At 31.6% G+C, this 18,394-nt stretch overlaps 1 protein-coding gene across 5 annotated transcripts in view; it reads left to right on the top strand.

Moving 5' to 3' along the window:
- LOC143257080 (fatty-acid amide hydrolase 2-like) overlaps nucleotides 1-16,895 on the top strand; it is a 54,574-nt gene extending 37,679 nt beyond the window's left edge. For all 5 annotated transcript variants that reach the window (XM_076515267.1, XM_076515265.1, XM_076515264.1 and 2 more), the window contains 4 exons: nucleotides 857-976; nucleotides 4,935-5,089; nucleotides 11,627-11,725; nucleotides 12,792-16,895. In XM_076515267.1, the coding sequence (XP_076371382.1) occupies nucleotides 857-976; nucleotides 4,935-5,089; nucleotides 11,627-11,725; nucleotides 12,792-13,385 (968 nt within the window). In that variant the 3' untranslated portion in view covers nucleotides 13,386-16,895. The remainder of the gene's footprint in view (nucleotides 1-856; nucleotides 977-4,934; nucleotides 5,090-11,626; nucleotides 11,726-12,791) is intronic.
- The last annotated feature ends 1,499 nt before the right edge of the window (nucleotides 16,896-18,394 follow it).

Genomic DNA, 18,394 nt, shown 5'->3' with positions numbered 1-18,394 from the left:
TTGAAACACATTTGTTCATTCTTGGCAGTTACTTTTGGTTTGGTTTCAACATTGAGGGCCTATACTGGCCTCTCCATCTTTGAAATGTGGGATTCTAGCTTTGTGTGAGAGAAGGCAAGATTTATTTATTTGAAGTTACATTTTTAGTGTAAGAAAAAGTTATTTCCGATAGATACTTATCAGTCTCTCCCAACTACTGGTGTTCTTATTTTCAAGTCTGCCTTTTCAGAAAAGTTAGGATAGAGTAGGAATAACAGAGGGAGCTAGCTGCACCACTGTAGATAGCACATTATTATTGGTGGACAACAGTCACATGCTAAGCGGCCCGGCATATGTGCAGATGAAATTTTGAGATTTTCTTCTCACTAACAAAGCTTTCTCGAGATATTAATTTTTGAACAATTATTTAGAATGGTTTTGAGTAAGGGTGTTTTCAAATTACTGACAAAGTTTGTGGTATTGTATGCATAACATATGCTATTTCTTATAATGGGTATTTTGTCTAATGACAGAAAATACAACATTTTAATAATTACTTACTGGATGAATGATTTCAAATGCTGACAGACGTATTTACTTAGTGAAAGCTGCGTTTAATATGTGGCTTTATTGGTCAGCACATTATAGAAATTCAAACTGTTTAGTTTTATTTTATATAGAGAAATAGAGCTGAACACATGAAGATGAGGGAATGATATTGAAAGAACTGATTTGAACTAAACCTATAAAATATGTATTTGATACTCAAGACAATTTATTTTATGTTGATGATTATAATTATTTCAGTGTTGTTACTATATAACATTAACATTTTCATTCACTAATATTTCTGTTTTGTTTTCCCTTGACTGACTAGGAGGGGAGGGATGTCTGTTAGGTGTTGCTGGATCAGTTATTAGTATTGGATCTGACATTGGAGGAAGCATCCGTATTCCAGCTTTTTTTAATGGTGTTTATGGACTTAAACCATCTTCAGGTTTGTATTTTTAATTGTGGACTTCAGTATAACATCTTACTCATTTGATTTTTGTTTTACCTTAACTTACTTTAAATTGGATAACATAATTATTCTTATGAAAAGGCACATTTTAAGCAAATAGTTATGGCACTTACATTTCAATAATGTGATATAAATAGAGGTGGAATTAGTGTGGGGCAGATGGGGCAATGCGTCAAGGCCTGTGATGCCTGGGGGCTTGGTTTGTCTTGCTTGGCTCAAGGTCAGGCCTTAAGTTGAAGAGGCAAACTGGACTTCCTCTACTGTCAAGCATTGCAGATATTATTGATGGCACATTGTAACAATTAGAGTATTAGTAAAGACGATGTTTTGACAATAATTTATACCTTCCTCTTTAAAATGAAGAGTATTTGGGACAGTTATTTTGTTACTGAAGCAATGATGCCATATTTTGACAAGGTTATTAGTAAATTTTGGATACATAAAATCATGGGAACATGTTTGATAACCCTTGTTAAAGTTGTCAGATGTAAACACTGACACTGTTCTAAGGTTGTAAATAATGTTGAAAGCTCATTCCCCATCCCCCTTGTAACAATATTTGAGTATTACAAAAGACAGGGACATGTCATATAGTATTAAATATTTCTGCTAAGAACGATGTTTGTTTGTTTTAAAAAATTTTTTACCAGTTTATAATGGCTCAGGTGTAACTTTCTCACAATACATGTGGTGTTCCAGGTTGGTTTGTTGATCAGGTATAAAGTGACTTTCTGAAGTGAAGTTGAAATTACATTGTTTTCTATCCCTAAGTTTAAACGTTAAAACTTCTGAAAATGTACCCCCAGTTTATAAGTATAAATGGGGTTTAAAAGAAAGAAAAGAGAAGAAGGAAAAAAAAAAAAAATCATACTTGACCTCTTAAATTTCCTAGACTTCTTTTTATGCTAAACAAAGTGATGGTAAGCCTGGTAAGGAACAAAATGTTGAGTTGGTTGAAAAGAATGTCAAGAACCAGGTTATAGAAGAGTTGACATGATATAAATTCACTTTCTAATGAACTGGCTTGTTTGCATTATATTGTGATTTTAAAGAAATTCATTTGTTACTACGTAAAGACTGAGGGGTATGTTTTCAGTTAAAGTTAACAAATAAGTGTAACTAACAGAACCATGCAGACCCAGTAGACCATTTCCTAAAAATCAAGATGGATGGAGATTTTTTAGAGTATCGTTATAACAAGTCCAAAGCTGGTTTTAATTTTACCACAAATATGGCTGTGGTATATAACAATCTCAGCTGTTAGATTGTGCATGCTATGAGTCATGTTGGCTCTTTACTGATCAAAAATGTTTTTATAACAAAACTTGGATTAAAGATATAAATGGTTGTTAGAAACATCCGAGTTAAAGAATTTCTTGTCATTTAGTTACATGGATTACATTTCAGACATAACTTAAAAATGGAACTATAGATGAAAGTTGTAATAATAAATAGCTAAAAGAGAAAACCTTTTGGAAAAATGCCTTGGTAAGAGTAATGGGTATAATATTAACATCGTAATGTTGCATCACGGCTGCAGAGAAAGTTCACCTGAATCAAACAGCGCTAATTTTTAGTTGTTCAGTTGCTTGCCAAGTACGATCCTGTTAAGTCTTGTTAAGTAATAAAAAAGGCTCAATCATATATCTTATTCATCAGATTGAGGATGAAATTATCCACCTAATTGCAGAAAAAATAGAGAATGAACTGATAAATGAATTATTTAAAAAATGTACCATTTTTTTTCATTTATCATTGATACAACCGACATATTTCTAAAGTTGATTTAAATTAGTCAAATTTTTTGCTACATGAACTTTCAAACTGATGCCAAAGGCCTTCCAAGTGATTTTGAAATTAGGAATCATTCTTGAGATTTCACAGAGTTGATAATCAAAGTGTATTTGATTTACAGAAAAACAAAATTTGGATTCCCTTGAAGAAAAGGCTTAAGTTTAGAAAAGTGTTGGGAGCAAGCATGCAGCAAAAATGAGTACCATTTATTTTAGTGTAGAAACACATTTTACAAAAAGAGCCATGTCTTTCACATGATTTAAATGTTGCATTAGACAACTATATAGAAATTTCACTAGGAATTAACAGTTTCTATGATACAATTGAGAGTTTGTATACATTTTTTGGCCACAGCATAAAATTGTGTTTGCTTAAAGAACTGTCTTCTCTTTCTAATGTAATAGAAAAGATTACACTCAAAATACTTTCCCACACTTAGTTGTCAAGGCATGATTCTTTAGTAGCAATTCATTTTTAATACTTAAATATGGTGAAAGGTTTGAATAAAGTTATACATCTGAACAAATAATGGGATGATTGTACAGAAACTGCAGGACTTGAAGCAACTGAAAAGCGTCCGGTTTATGGTTTTTGTCATTTTCCAAATCAGATTGATAGAAATTGTTAATGCAGTTTCTAAGTTTTGGCAAATCAAAAAAAATTGTGTTCAACAGAACAGTTAAGCACTTGCATGATGCTATAGAATCTTATGAATAGTTAAACAACTGTGATGATACTGAAAATTCAGCAACAGATATTGTTAATAAATAGGAAGTTAAAACCAAATTTCATCAGAAGCATGCAAGAAAAGTAAAATAATGATTTGAGTTGCCTGAAGAAAGACTTTCTGATAATGAAAAGTACTTCAAAGTTTATGTATCTTACATTTAAATGTGATAATCACTCAGTTGACACAGATTTGAAGGCCTTCATGGTATAGCCAACTATTTCAGTATCTTGTTTCCCATAAACTTAGTTTCTATAAGTGACGAGAATTTGTATGGTCAGGCTGTGATGCTAGTTGATAAGTATAAGGTATTTCCTCTAGCTTCCCAAGCCAGCTACCTTTTTTCCATACACATTTAAAACTAGATATCAAAAATGTCACAACAATCCATGAATTAACATCATTGTTAATAAAGAAAACAGCTTTTGTGTTCAGGATTTCCTGAAGTATTTACTGCAGTTTATTTTTTACACTTCTTGTCACTGTTTTAATACAGAAAGACCTTTGTCAGAACTTCAAGTAGTAAAAATGTATTTAAAAAATACTATGACTGAATAACAATTAGGTAGACTTTTAGTTATGTTGATTGAAAATAAGTAAGCTTGAAGCAGTAACTTTGAGGAAATTATAAACATTTTTGCTGATAAAAAGACAAAGCTAATTTCATTTAAATATGTTATCAAAAAACCATCTGGTTATTGGTGTTTTGTATTTTTTTGAAGTCTAATAATGATGTGACCCATGAGTTTTACAGAAATGACTCTAGGCCAGCTTATCACATCCACTTCCAAAATGATTTTTCTTATCTGAACTGCTTGTTCTTCCACTTGATATGAGTGACTTTAGGCTGTTGTGTAATTATAGTTAATTATTTGTAACGTATTGCTTATGTACATACAATAGATTTCTTAACACTAGTGTTCATTAACTTTAGTCAGATAAGTTTTATCAGCCTAATTATGTAAACAGATATCTGATTTATGGTACATATGCAAACCATTTATATTTAATTCCTTTATAGAGCTTAGATACTTGTGTTTATTTATGAAATACTTATTTAGCTCAAACTTCTTCAGTAATGTGCAATAAAATTAGACCTCAACAAAAGGCAACTCTACTGTGTTCAGGTGGGCAGAGAGCAAGTAGCCAATTGTTTGGTTTTGTGCTTTAAAATATTATTCTCATTCACAGGCACACTAAGTTCCATCCTTTCAGCTATAAAATATTCATGCAAAATGTCTTTTTATTTCTTAAAGACACCTTATTTTAAACAGAAGTAATAGGAAGCAGAAAATAAGTGATGTTAAGCAACAGGTTTACTAACAAAATGAAACTAAGAACTGTACTAATGACATTTAAGATTCATGTTTTTAGATAAACCTAGATTTTGTCTACTTTATCATTTTGAAACAGGTATCTTATCCAGCATGGGGAAGTATCCTCCAGCCCATGAGTCAATATGTTCATATCTTACAACAGGACCAATGTGTCGCTATGCTTCAGACTTAAAGCCATTGTTAAAGGTTCTAGCTGGAAATAATGCATCTAAACTACATCTTGATAAGAAGGTATTTTTTTTAACACAAAGGAATTTGTATTTATACAATTAATATGAAAATTCCACAATAATGACCTGTTGTACTCTACTCTGTAACAAAATAGTTAAATTTCTAATTTAGGCCTGAATTAGAACTTTATAAACCGAGCAGTAGCAGACATTGTATATTCATGTTTAAAAACTAAAATTAACTAACTATGCTTGTTCATGGATATATGAACATGAAGTTAATCTTATGGTTACTTTGGTGGTTGTGCTTCAAGCTCTTTGGGTGCATCTTATAACCTTAGGGGTTAACCTAGGTATTGCTGTAAATCCAATTGAGAAATCAACGAAAGGAATTTATAACAAACTTTTATGTGAAAAAGTTGATAAGTGAAAAGAGATCCTAGTAGACTCTTGTGTATGATAATCTTTGTTTAACTGTATCTTGGGGTTTTTAATTAACTGAGACTTGTATTTCTCTGTACTGCAGATAACTTTGAGGGTACCTGGAACTAGGGATAGATGTACTTGTGTTAATTTATCATTCTGTTTGTATATGTTTCATTATTATCCAGAACACATTATCCAAGATTCATTCTTTTAATATATTAAAAACAAAATGTTGCAGTTGAAATAAGTGTTAATTTCACACATCCACAACTAATTCTGAATGTATCTCTACTTAGGTGTAAGTCAGGTAATAATGGACATTTACAAAAATTACCTATTTTACAGCATCATTTGTAAACTGAACATCAAAAGATCGTAAATGTTTTAATTATTTTGATTAAATGAATGTTGTATACACAAATGGCTCTTTCATAGAAACTTGTATCAGTTTGGCCTTGTCTGTTATTGTAAGACAAGACCATCTTAGAGGGTGACATAAATATTTGTATTGGTATAAATTGGAGGTTCTCTTCAAGGTCTTTCCCAGTTTTAACAGAAGAGATCCAAATGACAGGGTGTTGAAGGAAGCTATCTGGGCCCTTTTGCAAATCCAAAGCAGCAAAAATAATGAAGAAAGCTTCTCTTTTGCATCTTTTATTCTATTTTGAAACATTTGTTATGGGAGAATATTAATCAGACTATAAAAAAGTAATGAATATGGTTATAATCTAGTTTAAATGTATAGAAAAAAGTTAAGTTAAAAAATTGAGAAATTTTTTACTTTCTCAAGATTTTACTGTCAAACGTTCTAAAACAAAATGATAGCTACATTGTCATGAATTCAAAACTAAAGTTATAGGTTCTGCAAATTAAGTTATTTTATACCCAAAACACTAACATTGTAGTATAATACACTGTCACAAGTTTCTTCTTCAGTTCATTGATGTAATGAATAAGTGCTGCAAGTTTGAAAGTCTTCTTTGTCCTCTGACCAGTATTTATCTGCCACACACCTGAATCAGTATTGTCTAGTTCCAGGCACATTCTCATTGACAACTACACTTGCTTACTTAGAAAGACTCACTGACATTGACTTTTTTTTTATTATTTGTTTAGGCTTATAATCCTGTGCTACTCTGTTGTGTTTTAACTTTAAATATATAATTTTTAAAATTTTTGTAAGTTTTGTTTCCTGCAGTCATGATTGTACAGCAGCTTTGACTGTTGTCTGATCCTCAACAGAGTTGGTGCTGGACCATTTATACACACGTGCAGAACAGCTTCCAGAAGTGTACCAGCGAGTCAGTTTCTCTGTTTGATTTACACATTTTTTTGTAGTACCTGAACTTTTCTTTAGTCTAAACTTCTGAATACTGCATTCACTTTTAGTTTTAGTTGACACACTGCCAAATCACAACAGAGATTGGAACTTTCTTCAAGTGGGTGGTGTTTCTGAGCACCTTCATCTGTAATAAAAAGAATCAAGTTTTGAAAATTCAGAAAATGGCTAAGATGGGTTAGAAAAAGTACAATAATTATGTTATCAGTGTGAAAATAGTTTAAATTTTAGCTATTTTCTAATTTAAAATTTTGTTGAGTGTGTGGTATGTCTTAATATGTGGGAGTATTTTACTTAAAAATAATCCGTGATCCCCATGTCCTTAATAAATATCGTAAAAACTTGCATTTGTAGTGGCAAATGTGCATGGAGCCTTAGATTCCATTTTCTTTCTTTGTGTGTGTGTGAAACTTGGATAAAATATAGTTTTGACATTGTTATAATGGAGTTTTGTTATTGTCTGGTTAAAAAGTCTTTCCAATTTCATTCAGTCTATCATCTGCTGCATAATTTGGTTATTGCAACCTTTTCACATATTAGTGAGTTTTGATGCCAAGCTTATGAGAGGTTTTGGTAGTGTTAGTCAGTCTGTTTCCTGACATTTTTTTGAATGATAAATATAATCTCTTACATCTCAGACTAGCTACCTTAAGTCCTCCTTCATTCATTCTGTTGTGAATGTAAGGAACCATACATAACGTTTTATCTGAGGAATACTTCCGTATCTGATTTAAATTAAAAACGTTCATTTGTTGAAAGTTTTCTCCTGACCAGTTTTACACTAACTTTTACTATAACCTGTAATTTACACCCACTCTTATATATAATATATATTATATTATATATAATATTTAATTTATTGTAAAAACAAATTGTTGTAGTTTTTTCCTTTTATTTTATATTATCTTTAGTAAATTTTCATTCACTTACATTTATTTTATTAATTTGTGTTGTTTATCAGTGTTTTGTTATATTGTTTGTTTTGCCTAAATATAAGTATTTTTCAAGAATTAATGTGCATGTGATACAAAGTACATTTTCCCTTACTTCTGTCTCTTGTGTAGTTTTCTAGACCCTGCCTTACAAAGGGCTTTGTCCCAACATTTGTCAAAAATTGCTGTTTTTTTCCTTGATAATATTTTTTGGAATAATCAGTAATGTAGGTAACTCATGGATTATGGGATACCACATTTGGACCCTATGTCTGACTTTAAAGTGTGGTATGATACAGGCCTTAACAAATCTCAGGTTCCAGGTTGATATTGTGACTAAAAAATTTTATCATGGTACCTAGTATTTTCTCACATGTTATTCATAAATAGGGCTGTTCTAAAAAGTACTAGAATTTAAAACATTTCTGGACTCTCAAGAAATCCAACACTATTTTAGCATTCTTTGAGTCCTAAATCAAACTTTTTCTAGGAGTTTAATGGTGGATTCAGGATTTATTGGTTTTTTTAAGAATGAAGCACTATGGTTGCACAACACCTCACTAATTTTACACCATTTTGTTTTTCTACTTTTTTCTCAATTTAACCAGTCAGTGTGCATATTTAAACTTGTACTGGACCAAGAGTAGTTAGTTCAGGCAGTGTTATCAAGTAGTTGTTGATATCATGTAATTGTTACTATAACTTGTTAATGTGAAAGAAAATATAGTCTATTTCCTGGTACAAGCAGTAGTGAAGTTAAGTTTGGCACACCAAAGGCTTTTGCTTATCATTCTACATTGTTGTTGTGATGAGTAGATTAGACCTAATCTGAAACAACCTGTTTGTTCTGTTGATATCCCATTCATTTATTAATGCATTTTTCATTCAGGGCAAGAATCTACTGAAGTTAGTTACTTAGTCTATTACGTTAACTTCACATAGTGAAGTTTAATATATGTTACATAATGAAGTTTAGTAATGAGCCCTCTGTTAGTGAGAAACTGTATACATCATACAATAACTTCACAACCAACTCAATATGTGTTCCATAACTTTTCTATGTTGGACCTGGCTTATAGATCTGAAAATCATTGAAGTCTGGTATAATATAGTTCTTATGTCCTTGTTCTTTATGGACATATTTAAAAGTTCTCCTGGCAGTCAGCATCACTACAACAAAATGTAGGAGGGCAAGTAATATGATACAAATACACATATTATAGTGAATAAATATCTTGTATATTTGTTTGCCAGTGTAATTAATTTGTTTTACCTTGCTGGTTATACTCAGTTTATTCTCTACATAACATTTTCCAAATCTTGTCATATAGCAAAAACCTGTGGCTACCCTTTAGATTTCTGTCCACCCTAATGTCACACATTTACCTTTTGATAAAATTCTGGATTTTGTACATTGTTACCAAGAGGTATTATTTATAATTATATTATCTCCATAAGGCCTGTTTGTCATTTTATATTTATTTTTCAATTCTTGATGGTACTTTCAAATATTTTACTGAAAAGGTCTGAAAAAGAAAACCTTGGAATTCTGTGACATTACAAATCATGTGCTTTACATTAAAATAAATTTTACCTTTACCTTATTTGTAAGCATATTTTCATACATTTTATCTTTCTTTGAAGTTGACTAGGATATGGAAGGTGAATTTTAGTAAATGATTTTTAGAGGTAGTTCCAAATTTATACCAAGTTATGAACATTAACCATTTTCATTTTTGACTCTTTTTGCATTTCAAAACTTAATTTAATTAAAAAACTTTACCAATGTATATGAATACACATCACATGACAAAACTGTTTTTATAATTCATATTTTCTGGGTTTTTATGAAGTTCTTAATGTTTATATTCTATGCCCCTGACATGCTTATACACTAAATGCTTTAAAACTGAAGAGAGAGACATGAAAATATTAACGAAACAAAAATTAGACTATATTGCAATTATTTCGGTCTCTTTATCAATACTGCATTTAACAGTGAAGAAAAAGTAGCATTGTTCATTGAAATAGTAGACTTGCATAGTCTCAAACCAGTTCATTACATTTCATATTTTTCAGCTTGTCATTTCACTTTTTATTAATGATTTTGCTACAATTAGCATTAGGTTACAGAACAGAAAAAAAATGTTATTTTTTGTATGGAGACAAAATCTGTTTCTTTAAAATGTTTTAAAGGTTATATGTATAAAAATATATATGAAAAGTTCTTTTAGCATAAATCACCTTTTATTCAAACTGGTATAAATTTATAGACCAATTTCTGTTAAAAGGAATTAATTAAAGACTTTTGATATTTACTTGGTTTGCCAATTTTTTTTGAAGAGATAGAAAATAAATTTGGAATTATAGTAAACATTATGTAGAATTTGTAGATATGAGATTGGTTACTTTAGCTGAGCTCTTAAGCAGGGGTTTAGGTACAATACTACAAAGACGTGTATGTTATATTAAAAAAAAAAAAAATGCAAATAAGCACTTTACGTGACAACCACAGATGATATTAAGTCATGGTGAAATGGCATATACCAGATTTATATATTTAATTTGCTTGGTGTTTTGTAGGTAGTGTAATGCTACCAAAAATTGATTGCTTTTGGGAAAGATGTGAATCGTCTTGGTTGTGCATAGCTATCCAGAAATAGCTTTACAAATCAAAGCCCAGCAGTCATTAGTAAAAGCACCTTGTACTAAGTGAAAGTTTTGCAAACAAAATTCAGCATCAAAACCAGCCCACATGTCCCTGGAAATTGCACACAATATCTTAAAGTGAGATGCTCATCTGAAAAAAAGAGACTAACTATGTGTACACACGTTTTTCACACAACATATTCAAAAAATGAAGACCAGCTATTGAAAACTACATAAGCATTATATGTATACATAGCTAGAGAAAAATGGCATTTTGTTGTTGATGAAGCATGTGTGTACAATGGTATCTCTAAAAGAAACTGTCCATTTGTACTTTTTATTAAGTAAACAAATTTCCAAAGTGATGCACAGCTCATTATAAAACTTTTCTGGAAGGAATGGATGAGAGTGAACAGAGAGGTCAAAGTAAATTGCTTATTATCAGACCAGTGAATTAGATACTTTGTACCACACAGAAATACTGAACTTGTATGGAAATGAGGCTAATGGGGTATGAGTTTACTAAAATAAGACCACGAGTTTTACCTCCCATTCAATCACTTCACACCTCGATGAGTTTAAGAATGAGTCTGGTATTCATGATATTTCACATAAAAACATACAAGTAAAAGTCACCAACCATAGTTCCTATTGATTTCTGTTGAAATTTGTGCTAAAAAACTGTTTTCCATATATACTAGTTGAATTATGGAAAGTATTTAGGGAGGAATGGCATACTTTGGTTCTGACAGCCCTGTGATCAATATGTGGTGATGACTTAAAAATGAATGTACTGAACTTTCTTTGTTATGATGGAGTTTTAAATATCAAGGAGTTTGAGTTTGTTTTTCTTCACATACTCATCCATTAGATAAAGTAAATTTGTATTTCGTTGTTTTCTCTTAACCTATCTGTTAAACCAACATGTGCTCCACTGTTGGGGCAAATTTAACGATATATTTCATAAACCTACACATGCAACACCTTAATATTTAAGACTTTATTTTAATGTTCATGTCTAGGATATTAGAGGCACTAACTTTTAACGTGTTCTGCTGCAACTTCTAAAGATACACAGAATTATAACTAGCATGTTTGTCCATGTGTTAACGAGGTTTTGTACAAAATGGAACATGATTTTTTTAAAATTTAATTATATGTTTATATTCAATTTTAAAGACAATTAATATTGTGATAGCAATACTTAAGGTTTTATTAATGAAAGATGTATATAAAATTTGGCGTCTTACAGGTAAACCTGTCACAACTGAAAATTTATTACATGGATAATGATGGAGGAAATCCACATATAACTAAAGTACATCCAGAAGTACTTGGAGCTCAGAAAAAGGTACACACAACTCATGCTTTGTATGTTTCAACTTCTAATTAGTGGTTGAAATAATACAATGAAGATTGAATTTCTGGTTTCTTTTAAACATTTTAGTTTATTCTAGCATGACTTTCTGTTAATAAATGTTAATAAATTTTAGCTATGTGTGTTACTTGTAACAGTTATATGTATAACATAGATGTACATTCCTCATCTAGTGCTGTTCTGTGCAAGTTTGAAATATTGAAGAAATAGTTTTTCATCTCAATTTCACTAGTTTCAAATAAGTAATGAAATATTAACATATCCTTTTGTTGGGTTTTTTCATTGTGTATTTAAATTCAAAGTGAATGCTGAAAGAATTGTTCACTTTTACATATGTGATTAAATGATTCAATTAATTACTGGAAAGGAGTTAATCTTTCATGCAAATAATTGTAGATGAAGGAAAATGTTTCTTTTTTAGTCTTAAGTGATCCTTTATCTTATTTTTGTTGAGAAAGAATATGTTTTTATTTTGTATTTTTTAGATCTTAAATTGTTTTTGAAATGTCTACATTTTTCACAACTTGTAATGTATCATACAAATATGTTTACGAGAGTGAAATTAGGGAGTTAAATTGATGTAAAAAGGTGCAGGTGAAGTATTTAATTGAAGAAAATACACACACACACTTACATATAACTGGTTTTGTAAATGTTACTGGTAACAGTTACTGACAAAAGTACATCATCAATTTCTATCTGATTAATAAAGGTCCACTTTTGAAAAGTACTCATGTTATAGGATTTTGCATGTCATAAAGTGTTTGAACTTTAGTTTTCATAATGTCATGGTTATGGGTATTTTTGATGAAGGAATCATTTCTTATCATTTCATTAGTACCAAAGACTGTCTCTGTTCTGTTTTGATATTTCCATCAAAAGTTAGTAATTGTGTGCACACTTCACTCTGTTGTAAAGTTATATAGGTGTATAGCTATACTTGATGTAAGCTTGTAGAGCTCCATGCATGTGATTATTGTGGATTCCATCAGACATTTTCAGTTTATTTATAAAATTTCACCTTTTATTTATTTTATAGGTTCTTGTTCATTTTGAAAAGAACTTTGGCATCAAGCCTTTAAAGGTTTCCTTGACCAACATGAAGTTTGCATTTAAGATGTGGAACAGTAAGATGATGATGACAAAACAACCAAGTTTTTCATCAGAGATGGTGGAAAGAAATGGAGAACTCAATACCTACATGGAACTTTTGAAATGGTGCTTCAAGTTGTCAGATCATACATTTCCTGCCATTGGATTGTCACTCTTTGAGAAACTGCGGAGCTGTCAGAGTCCAGAAGAGACGCAGTATTTTGTGGAGATGTGTGATCAGCTTCAACTAGAATTTCAAGAGCTGTTAGCAGATGATGGTGTTTTCCTTTATCCTCCACACCCAGAACCAGCACCTTGTCACAATGAGCCAATACTTAAGTTTGCTAACTGTGTTTATACAGCAGTGTTTAACAGTCTTGGGCTCCCAGCTCTTCAGTGTCCTGTAGGACTTAGCCAGTCAGGCATTCCACTAGGAGTTCAGATAGTGACTGCAAAGTACAATGACCATTTAACTTTGGCAGTTGCTACAGAAATTGAAAAGGCTTTTGGTGGATGGATCAATCCAAGCATGTGGCAGTAAACTGATAATGATTTTTAGTTTAAACGTGATGAGAGAACAACACATTGATCTACAAATGGCTAAATGTTTGAAAAATTTATAACAGATAGGTAAAACATAATAGTGTTACAGCACAGAATATTGGGTTGTTTCTGATTACAATCAGGTAAATACCAATAACTAGCAGTATTGAGTTCCAAAGTGAGATTCTAAAATAGTATTTAATAACAACAATCTTTAAAACATTCACGACTGAAAGTAACACAATGGCATGCAACAGTGAATTCTTCCAGATTTCGTGTTGTCCCTTATAACTTAGGAATGCTTAACCAACATAGGGCCTGCTAACTGTTCTGCTATAAAGATCTACACCCATCATTAAAAGAAATTAACATTCTTATTGTAGGCTGCACTTTTGGACAGATGGTACAACAAGTAACTTAATTCATCAATAGGAAATTATTGAAATATTACGGGAAAGAAGCTATTATTTTGACAAATTCATTATGAGCAATTGGCTCATAAATTATGGAAGTTATGATTTGCAATAAAAGATGTATAAGTACAAAAGTAACACAATCATCAGTTTAACAGTCAGAGTAAATCCTACCTTTGAATGTATAGAACATTACTCCTAAAATCAGTGATGTTGAGAAACCCACTTGTTGAGAAATTTATATGCAAAAACGGCTCGTTTGAGTTGGGTTCGCTCTTCTATGTAAAATATTTTTTCAAAAGTTAGCTGTTTTTGCATATAAATTACTCCTAAAACTAAAAATCTAGTTAGATTCTTAAAATGTGTGAAAAGAATATGGGACCTTTCAGAAATAAGTGGTGTGTTACAGAAACTGCAGTATAGCTTTTAAGTTTTGGGTGTTTCTTTTGTACAAAAAAAAGTTATTTACTATGGCTTCAGGATTAGTGTGATGGACATCATCTATGGCCTATATCCTTTTTTCTGTACAAGTACACTTGGGAATATATGTACATCGTGATAGTCCCATCCAACATTTTTATTTTTTATTACAATATCCTAAGAGTTAGTGGTAGATGATCTTCACTAGTTGCCTTCCCTCTAGTCTTTTATTTGAAACTTAGGGATAGCTAATGCACATAGTCCTTGTGTAGTTTTGTTAGTGGTAGATGATCTTCACTAGTTGCCTTCCCTCTAGTCTTTTATTTGAAACTTAGGGATAGCTAATGCACATAGTCCTTGTGTAGTTTTGTTAGTGGTAGATGATCTTCACTAGTTGCCTTCCCTCTAGTCTTTTATTTGAAACTTAGGGATAGCTAATGCACATAGTCCTTGTGTAGTTTTGTTAGTGGTAGATGATCTTCACTAGTTGCCTTCCCTCTAGTCTTTTATTTGAAACTTAGGGATAGCTAATGCACATAGTCCTTGTGTAGTTTTGTTAGTGGTAGATAATCTTACTAGCTGTCTTGTTCTAGTATTGTATTTGAAACTTAGGGATGGCTAGTGCACATAGTCCATGTGTAGTTTTGCATAAATATCTGTAGCACACTTGTTTACTTTGAAATGTAAGTTTTAAAATGAAAACAACATTTTTCTCATATTTTATTGCTCATTCATTTTAAAACTAGATCCGTACATTTAGTGTTCAGATCTTGTTCATTTTTACAGTTCTGTGAAAGAGTAGAAAAGTGAACATGTAAAAGGGTATACACAAACTTTCATATGTAAAATAGGGAGTCAATTTTTATGATAGCTTGAAACCTCGTTTATGCAAAATGTACACAATTTTCAATTTTATCAGGAGGAGTGTATGTAAGAATTGTAATGTATAGAAGTTTTTCTATTATGTGCTAGCATTATCCTAGTGAATATTGTGTTGTAATAAATTTCTCTTTGATTGTTTTACATACACTACAAACATAGCCAATAGTAATTACATGAAACTTGAACTTTCCTGTGATTAGAAACCCTTTGTTATTATAACAAAACTCTTAATTAAAGATAAGTAAATGACAAATCTTCCTTTCAAGGAAATGAAAAATCTATCCCATATTGCTTTAAAATGTAACTCTAAAAAACAAGAAGTTCTTTGGCCCATCTAGGCCATCCTGAAATACTAAACACTAAAAAACTCCCAAACATGGTCACCATTTCAGCTGTGGGGGCATTATAATGTGATAGTTAATTCCACTGTTCATTGGTAAAAGAGTAGCTCAAGAGCTGGAGGCAGATGGTGATGACTAACTGCTTTCCCTCTAGCCTTACACTGCAAAATTAGGGACGGCTAGTGCAGGTAATCTTTGTGTAGCTTTGTGCAAAATTCAAAAAACAAACACTAAAAATCAAAGTAATCCCTTATCAATGATATGTTTATCAAAATTTCATTTAACCCCTTTAAATTTACTGCAACTACCACATCTGAAGGCAATTTGTCCAAAAGGCCAACTGCCCCATTAGAAAAATAAAGTTTATTACCTGAACATGACTCCTGCTCTACCAACATTTTTATTTCTTTCACATAGTTTTACCATCCTTACCATTAAGTATGAAAAATATGATGCATCAACATTTTCAGTTCCCTTTACAATCTTAAATGCCTTAATCAGATTCCCTCTTATTCTTTCTTCTCTTTTCAAATGAACATTTTTATAATCTTCACATATCATTGCGTGACAACTCCTACATTCTAGTAACCCTCCTCTGAACTCCTCCCAACAATGCAGTGTTCTCAGATACAGAGCCTAAGACTGAACATAATACTCCACATGTGGGAAAACCAATTACCTGTACAATAACATTATAACCTATTTAGATTTGTATTCAATTTTTCTGTAGGGGCAAATTAAATCCTATTTGCCCTACCATTAATAATAGCACATTGGTTGGATGGCTGAAGAGATTGATCAACTAGAACACCCTAGCACTAGATTATTCCTGTCAGAAATTAAATTAATTCGGACATTGATCTCGCATCCAATACCTTGCGTTTATTATAATTAAAAGCCGTCTTCCATTTATTTGTCCAGTTCTCCAAACAATCTAAATTATTTTATATGCAGAAATATTTAACATTTTCACTGGGACTGTTTGGAAATTCAAGGGTCCAAAATTATTTTTCCACTATGATTAGTCCAAGCTTTGGGACCATAGATGCCATATAATAATGATAGTCAAATCCCGTTATTTGATAAAACAAGCTCAAAGTTTGCAGATAGCGCTTTGACTACCTTTTTTATTTCTGATCTGTGAGTTCAAAATTAAGAACTATGCATAAGTATTTCTTTAGCATTATGCAAAATTTCTGAAATAAATCTTGCAGATAGTATTCCTTAAAAATTGATTGTTGTCCCTACAATAAGATATCAAATCAGATATTGAATGGAACTCGAACCAAAATGAATTCATCATTATGTGTATCGCAGATAAAGTGTTAATACCAAATAAAAATTGCTGAAGTTAAATTACACGTGTCTGTGCACTCAGTTTTATGAAATGTTTGATTTTATAGTGATTATATGAAATTTGTTGCGACAGTTAAATAAATACATTGAAATGTGTGATTGTTTTCGTGTCAGTTTATAACATTCGTATAGAAAATGGTACACAATTCCCTTTATACTTTTAATAAAATGTAATGAAAATTATTTTTCTTTTGTGTACCCTACCAAAACTGTAAATACCCGTTTGTCATATTTCTACGTGTTTCACGCGATATTTGTCCTAGTTCAAAAGTCCTGATTTATTTCACAGTTTAGAGTGTTTGTTTTTATCAAAGCTGTGTATAGAATGTTTAAAATTGGGGTTCCAATTTGTGAGATCAAAAGTCAACGCATATTGAGCGAAAAATAAATGCGCAAGGAAACGCTGCGGGTGGTGCTGGGGACGTGTAATTATTCCCAGCTAAAAAATGCTAGTGTATCATCAGATGAATGTATACATTGTAGAAAACGTTAATGAAATTTCACAAACAACTGCGTAATAACTATATAAGTATTATTCCTTTCCATTACAAAATTAGGGGGTTCGTGCCTGCTGGTATATGCCAATAACCTAGCATCTGATTTATGAATCTGTATAGGTAGATCTTATTGACCGACCACCCAGATGAAAACGTAAGCCTACCCATTAATGCGATAAAGCTGAAATTAGTTTTACATCACAAAAAAGACGATTCTACAGAATATTTTGGTTGTCATCATGGGAGTTTTAAAGAATTGTAATATATGTTTCGTAAGTTCATGAATTTTGGAATTTCTTGATGATGAAAAACCCACTTGAAATAAAATTTTATCTCAGAACGGCTGGTATGGGAATTAACACTTCTATTGATGAGCAGAGAATAACGTTTCGACCTTCCTACGTCATCTTCAGGTTAACAAAGAGAGCTAAGAAGTAACCGTTGCCGGACACATGTCTCAGGGACGAGAATATGAAGAGGTACGGAATTGTAGGGGGCGTTGCAGTTGAATGTTAGGTTATTAATTAGTATAGGTGTTCCTCTATATTTAAGTTGCTGTATAAGTATGGCTTCTTTGATCTTGCGTTTGTTTATATTTGTTTCCCTAATTAGTATCTGGGTGTTTTTTATGGTTATGTTCTGTTTATGTGGTTTGTAGTGCTCAAAAACTTGTGAAGGTGTTTTTTTGTGTTCCCAAATCAGATATATTGTTCCTGTTTATATAACATATGAACCCAGATGGTTGGCATCTCTGCAATTGCTGGATTCACATCTACAGAACACACAGTTTGTTCAATCACGTTAACTCGATACACCCCAACATTATGCTGATCAGTGAACAGGAAAAAACTAACCAAATAGCATTTCTTAACCTCAATATCACTGAACTGATACACAATTCAAAACAGAAGTCCACAGAAAATTCACCCACAGTGGACTATACATTCCCTGGGATTCAGCACATGAAACAAAACATATTAAGAAACCAAATAAACACAGCCACAAAACTATGCTCACTCGATGAAATTAACAAAATAAAACAATTCATCAACAAATTTCCTCCAAAAATCGTTGAAAACATTACGCACACACCTAGAT

The sequence above is a fragment of the Tachypleus tridentatus genome, chromosome 7 (genome assembly GCF_004210375.1).
Source record: "Tachypleus tridentatus isolate NWPU-2018 chromosome 7, ASM421037v1, whole genome shotgun sequence".
Taxonomy (NCBI): Eukaryota; Metazoa; Arthropoda; class Merostomata; order Xiphosura; family Limulidae; genus Tachypleus; species Tachypleus tridentatus.
The sequence above is the reverse complement of the archived record's forward strand: the minus strand, read 5'-3'. Positions and strand labels throughout refer to the sequence as shown.